At 32.6% G+C, this 7,415-nt stretch overlaps 1 protein-coding gene across 1 annotated transcript; it reads left to right on the top strand.

Annotated features, from left to right (window-relative positions):
• The first annotated feature begins 6 nt into the window (after positions 1 to 6).
• LOC106473780 (WD repeat-containing protein 13-like) lies at positions 7 to 4,769 on the top strand. Its single transcript, XM_013934461.1, has 7 exons — positions 7 to 19; positions 588 to 647; positions 1,857 to 1,940; positions 3,053 to 3,111; positions 3,302 to 3,421; positions 3,725 to 3,849; positions 4,320 to 4,769. Exons 1-7 carry the CDS (start codon positions 11 to 13, stop codon positions 4,508 to 4,510), a joined length of 648 nt encoding a protein of 215 aa, XP_013789915.1. The 5' UTR covers positions 7 to 10; the 3' UTR covers positions 4,511 to 4,769.
• Positions 4,770 to 7,415: the final 2,646 nt, after the last annotated feature.

The raw sequence follows: 7,415 nt of genomic DNA, 5'->3' as shown, positions 1-7,415 counted from the left end.
AAATAACAACATGATGGTTGTATCCTATAGTTAGTGTTTTTTTTAAGGTAACAAAATACAGAAGTATGAATTCAGATTTTATTGTTTAATGAAGATACATTTACACTCAGTGATTGGTAAACATTTTTCTTCAGGTGTATTAATACTTGATAGTATTAAGTAAGTGAATGTTAGTTCATTAACTGTACATACAATTACAGTCACATTTACTTACATTATTTTTTCCACTGATTATACAGTGTCTAAATGTTGTATTTTAATCTATTTGTCACACTATGCAACAATGATTTTTTTTTTGCACTAAGCTTTATGGCTTGCTTAATGGATGCATTGTACCTTAGAGAGAATAAAACTTAAGTAGCAGTTTTATTTTTGTGAAATAAAAGCCCTTACAAAATTGTTTCTACTGCAGTCTGTGGAGACACTGAGAGAGTAAAACCTGTAAGCTTCATTTCAAAATTTTGATTCAAACTGATTTTTTTTTACTTGAAAAATACTTATCATTTAAAAAATAAAATGAGAAAAAAATGTGAGTTAACTGAGTGTTTAATTTCTCTAAACTTTAAGTACTTTAACCATTTTATTAGACTGGAAACAGCAGAGGACTTGTTCAGGTTCTGAATATATCCACTGGAATTTACCTAAAGGTTAGGACTAGTTTTTCGAAAACTTGAAGGGTATGGTCAGTAGGTGTAAAGCTATTTATGGAACTTGTTATGTTCTGTTGTAGAACTGCATAAGTTAATAATGTTGTATCCTGTTTTAAGAGAATGTTCTCATTCCTGTGTACACAGTATCTAGATGTTACTCCTGTTTTTGAAAGTTTCCTCATTTTGAAGGCATTTTTGTTTTACATTAAAGAAAATGGCAAGCCAGAATTGAATAGTTTTAAAATGTTACCTTTTTTTTATATGTTTGGAAAATGAAGACCTTTAGTTTTGGTTTCATACAAGTGTGGTATTCAGCTACACTACTTTCCAACAGAAAGTTATATAAGTATCTGCAATACACAGCAGTTAGAGTAACTAAACAAATACAAATGAATGAGTAAACAATATTGTTGATTGTACACCAAATGAAACATATAAGTGGACCTTTGTCTAATCTGTCCAATTTTAATAATCTGTATTTGGAAACTTTTAGGCTGCTATAGCTGGAGAAAGTACATTTGCATGAGAGGAAGAGAAGAAAAGGAATATTAATGATAACATACTTTCAAGTCAGACAAAGGTCTAGTGTGGTATCCCACAATCCTAGATTAGCCATGTTAATAATAATTCCATAAATGTATTCAAAGGAGGTAATCCCTCAATTCATACTAACTAGTACAACCCCGCAAAATGAGTGAAACCTCACTTTAGGAGAGCATGACACAGAAACAGGATCAAGCAAGTATAAGCTCTATGGAACAATTGTTGTGACATGTAACTTTTGTCTAAACAAGAGTATTAGTGCCAGGTTTTGAACTTTTTACATCCTGGTTACAAAAATGTCAACGAACTATAATGCAGAACACCGCCAGGAAATTTAGAAGAATTTATCTGAATATACCTCGACAATGATATATATGTTTTCCTAGGTATGGAAGCGTTAAATTAGCAGCTTTTTCTAGCATGTTCATACCTCTAGTCAGCCAGAATTAGGCTTAACATTTGTAGCTTTTTATTATTATTTCTTTACTTTTCTAATGTTGACCAGTTTTTCAACTTCAATTGCTTTTTAGTTTCTTGTATTTGATTTTTCTTTTTTTTAAATGTCGTTCAGTATGGCTTTCTTCAACACAGAGCTTAGTGTTTATGAAGTGTTCTTTGTTTGATTTGACTGACTTTCAGCAAAGTTAATTCTGTTTACCTCAGGGTGGTAGCAGTAAAATCACTGGTCAGGTGTATTCCTTGGTGTTTGAATCTTCTGGCAGACTTTTGTGGGTTGGAGATGGAGTTGTAAGTACAATATAAGTTTTATTCTATAATTATGATTGATGTAACTTCAAAATAATTAGTGGTTGTTTTGATGTTACTCTTGGTAACATTTGGTGTTGTAACAGTTCTGTTGGTTAAAATGGATTTAGTAACAATACTGTTAGTTAAAATGGATGTAGTAACAATAGTGTTGGTTAAAATGGATGTAGTAACAATAGTGTTGGTTAAAATGGATGTAGTAACCATACTGTTGGTTAAAGTGGATGTAGTAACAATAGTGTTAGTTAAAGTGGATGTAGTAACCATACTATTGGTTAAAATGGATGTAGTAACCATACTGTTGGTTAAAGTGGATGTAGTAACAATAGTGTTAGTTAAAATGGATGTAGTAACCATACTGTTGGTTAAAGTGGATGTAGTAACAATAGTGTTGGTTAAAGTGGATGTAGTAACCATACTGTTGGTTAAAATGGGTGTAGGTAACCATACTGTTGGTTAAAGTGGGTGTAGGTAACCATACTGTTGGTTAAAGTGGATGTAGTAACAATAGTGTTAGTTAAAATGGATGTAGTAACCATACTGTTGGTTAAGTGGATGTAATAACCATACTGTTGGTTAAAGTGGATGTAGTAACCATACTGTTGGTTAAAGTGGATGTAGTAACAATAGTGTTGGTTAAAGTGGATGTAGTAACCATACTGTTGGTTAAAATGGATGTAGTAACAATAGTGTTAGTTAATGTGTATATAGTAATAATACTATTAAAGTGAATATTGTAACAGTAACAATACTCTTGGTTAAAACAGAATGTTAATTATTCATAATACAAGTGTTTAAAAGAAGTCTTAAGTGATGGATAATGATCCATTTTGGATAGTGTAGTGATCTTTAACCACCTATAGAAGTTAAGAAATGGTTTAAGTTGATGAAAATATTGACTAACAGTTTGAGATTTCATCCGTAAAGGACACAGGTGAACACATCTAAAATGTTTTATTAGCGATGTATCAGCCTTGGGATTTGACAAGATAGTTTTCAGTCTAAAGAAGTACACCACTGAAGCAAGATGGCCCCAGACTGCTCAGGAAGATGTTTATATTCTCTTGGTATTAATTCTTTTCAATGTTTTACAGGGATACATTGTCTCCTATCTGTTTGACCTGCCTACTGGACGTCTGACAAAGGCTAAAAGGTAGGATACGACCCACACTCATTGTTATGAACTTTGACAGTTATATCTTCAGTTGGAGTTAAAACCAATATTAAAAATTTAATTTCTGCACAGTTATTTTTAGGTGTTCATAACATAATGGAGACTGATGGTAAAATAGTCATTATATTTTGATAATCATGCTCACCAAACCTGACTTTAACATCATTAGGATCTTAGTGGCAGAAAACAGTCCAATCACGTGTTTATCGGCACGCACCTGGGTAAGCAGAGAGGCTCGTGACCCGTCTCTGTTGGTGAACTGTGCTGCTGGTGTTTTGTTGTTGTTCAGGTGAGTCACAGGTTTGATAGTTCATTAATGTTCTTAACTTCCTGCTGTGTTTGTTATGTATCATCAAACTTGAACTACTAATCATTAGGGAATAAACGATGTGACAAAAATAAAGTTCATAGAAATGCCACCATTAGGCAGTGTCAGTTTTATATACATTCTTTTGGAATAAAGTATTGATTCTTACAGAGTTTACTTATATTTCGTACAGTGTATGACAATAATTGTTTTTGTTTTTTTAAAGATTATCCATGCTAAGAATGTGATAACTTTAACGGGCACAGTTTCTATTTTGTGTTGTAGTATTACTCGTAGCGATGGAAACCTTCTCTTGAAACGAAAATTTCCACTAAAACACCGCTCTCATCATCTCAAAATCCGGAGCTCCTTCTGCCCAATCATATCATTTCGTCAAGGTGCCTGCGTTGGTAAGGCCTGTTTGTAACTTTTCATTCCGATCGACATAATTAGTCGATTGTTTCTTTGTGTAGTAACACAAGTTTTTAGTTGTTCAGAGGTAACCAGACCGTCTTAACGATATGAATATAAAGAAGAATTCTTGGTGGTCCAGAGTAAGTGTTATGCTGTCATTTACAATGTTGTTGTTTTTTTGATACAGTAAGAATTATTTTCTCTCTAAGTTTTAGGCCATCTTGTAAATAACAATGAAACTTTTAAAAGTATAGTTTTATTTATTAGTAACAGTTATAGCTGAAGAGCGTCCAGATTCGAGCATGTGAGGAATAATTTTTAATTATCTTAAAACGTGTATATGTAACTATTGAAATGTTTAAAACACACACAGATCACTATTGGTGAAGCCAAACAAATGTTTTAACATTAGAACTTCTTGAAGATTACTTTAAGGCAGAATAACATCACCGTGTATACTTTCTAGTTACAGGGAGTGAAGATATGTGCGTGTATTTCTTCGATGTGGAACGAGAGAGAAAGCCCTGCCTCAACAAACTCCAAGGCCACTCTGCTCCCGTGTTAGATGTCTGTTTCAACTATGACGAAAGTCTTCTGGCCTCCAGTGATGCCGAAGGTATGGTGATCGTGTGGAAGCGAGAAAAGAGGCAGTTTTAGTTAGGACTAAGAACGCAAATACAGGTGTAGCAATTGTTTGAAAGGAGGAGAAAAAAACACAAAAGATTGTAATTGTTATACTAGTTTTGACGCTTCAAGGAAATGAACACAAGATAATGATGGCCGTGTTGAAGCGATACAAAGATTGATATAATAGTGTGGTAAAGGTACAAAACAAGGATGGGTAAAACCTGTAACATAAAATTAAAATAAGAAGTTCTTAGCTGTAAATAAAAATTGTTGTTGTTGAAGATTGAAACATTGTGATAGTATGTTATTGATGGAATACTTTATTTATTTAATTTGTAAAACTTTTAATTAATAAAGAATACCTAACAAAACATACTTTAAAACTCAACTTAATTTTTTTTTTACTCTTGCTCATTCCACAAAGAAAACAACCGTAAGAACTTAGTTGCCTGACAATGCCTTTACTGGTGAAACAGTAGCAGTAGTAATTATTAAACTGCTTGTGAAACGGACAGTTGCTTCCTCCATTTTGTAAAAACGTATTGTTTTTATTTTAAACTCTCTGCTTTGCTTGGTTTCACATTTCTTTTCGAGTCTATGAAAATTGAATAGAATACCGAGACAGTATAACTGTCAATAATTTTATTTATGACTACAACAATCACATACAATGAATCTGTAAAATTACCAGATAAATATTTGAGGATCTGGACGGATCACAGTAAGCTATGCTTAAATTAATTTTTTTTTTTTTTTATTTTTTGGCATGGAAAAAAAACGTTTTTTCTTTCCACAAGTAACAATATTGCATCAAAAGATATGTTTATTATTTACACGTCACAATAGTTGTGGCTCGTTGTTTGAAGAATTACCCAGATATCTTGCATGTAAACAATCCACAACGAATTCATTGTACAATCACCTAATTATCAGTAATCTAAGTTTTGCCAAAACACAGTTAAACCACACAAAATATATTTTACAATACCACCAAATCATCTTAGAGACTATTTCCTTAATGACTTCAGTAATGTTTATCCTTTAACACAATTTAAATGATATATCTATAGCTGCGTAGAAACCTTGAAGATGTTGAATTATTTTAAATAAGAAATCATCTCAGAACCAAGTATATCCTAACAACGTACGTGAAGATCGAGCTTCATTGTGGTAAGTTATTCTTCAAGTATGATAAAATGGCTTAATCACAGCCATGGGGTTCAAGAACTTTACACTACGTTTTAGGATATATATAAAACACAATTTATTGTTTAAGTTTCACGTTTAATTATAACAGCTCTGTACCTAATCTAAAAACACCAGAAGCTTGTGAACCCCACATTTCAAATTTCTCTGATCATGCAAGTCGCTAATGCCATTTTATCACACGCAACTCGAAACTTAAGCAGGTGGTACAAGTTATCACTTTGGAAGTGATTTTTTTTTTTTAATGGCAATATGTATTTATAAAACGTTCTGATTCTCACTTGCTACAGATTTTTTTTTAATCCACGAAAACAAAAAAAGCTTTAAAAATGACAAATGTGGGGGTTTGGTAACAAAAGAAAATTTTACAGTTCTGATGGAATGCTGTTATATGAACGAAAATTCACATTCTACTGATTAAAAAATTTCCACATTGAAAATGTAATCAAAATTAAAACAGTAAACAGTTCGGATGTGATAATGCTATCTTCAATACAAACCAATCCCACAGTTCGGATGTGATAATACTATCTTAACTACAAACCAATCCCATATTTCACCAGTAAACAGTTCGGATGTGATAATACTATCTTAACTACAAACTGATCCCATATTTCACCAGTAAACAGTTCAGATGTGATAATACTATCTTAACTACAAACCAATCCCATATTTCACCAGTAAACAGTTCGGATGTGATAATACTATCTTAACTACAAACCAATCCCATATTTCACCAGTAAACAGTTCGGATGTGATAATACTATCTTAACTACAAACTGATCCCATATTTCACTTACGGTTTAGTTTTTTTTTTGTTCTTATATATCAACAGAACGTGAGTTAGTTCACGGTGAAAACTTTTGTATTGCAGAAAATCTTATTGCCTCATTTTTGTTTGATATAGTTATTCCATCTTTGCTAAAGTCTCGAGGAGCTCTCGGGCTGTAATAGTAGCTATATCTTTTTGCCCAAAAGTTAGAAAAAAACATGAAAAGGCCAATATAAATTATACTAAAACTACAGATAGGTCTTTATCCAGGTACAAGGCGAGTAATGTTGGCAATATTCAGTATGAAAGAGAGTGATAAAATCCTCGTTTTAACAGCATAAGTTCAGTATACTGTAGTAATTGAGAACATTTGATTAACCCATTGACTGCAGCTGTACATGTTGGCGAGTAATGTTGGCAATATTCAGTATGAAAGAGAGTGATAAAATCCTCGTTTTAACAGCATAAGTTCAGTATACTGTAGTAATCGAGAACATTTAATTAACCCATTGACTGCAGCTGTACATCGTATACAGCACACTCGCAATCAGTGGGTTAAACTGCTCTTCCTTAAAGGAGGAGTATAAACACACTTCACAACAAGCATAAACTATTCATTAAAACATCACTTTAGACTAACCCTAGTTTCATATGGACTGCTCCTGCCTCCAGTCTAATTTTGGAGATGTTTTGGGCTCTGTGTTGAGTTTAGAACTCCAAAACTAGGCAAAAGACAGAAGCAGCCTAAATAAGGCTGTCCAACGTGTCGAAACACTGCTTCGAACCTTCTTTAAAAAGAAGTCAATATAACAATCAATTAAAATTTAAAATAGAGAACATAGGAAAACTTACACTTTAGAAATACTAATGTTGACAACCCCTGACTTTAGTATTGTCAGACCTCAGTGCTTAAGTATTTGACGGACAATATTTATATATATATATATATATATATAT

The sequence above is a fragment of the Limulus polyphemus genome, unplaced genomic scaffold (genome assembly GCF_000517525.1).
Source record: "Limulus polyphemus unplaced genomic scaffold, Limulus_polyphemus-2.1.2 Scaffold6501, whole genome shotgun sequence".
NCBI lineage: Eukaryota > Metazoa > Arthropoda > Merostomata > Xiphosura > Limulidae > Limulus > Limulus polyphemus.
The sequence above is the reverse complement of the archived record's forward strand: the minus strand, read 5'-3'. Positions and strand labels throughout refer to the sequence as shown.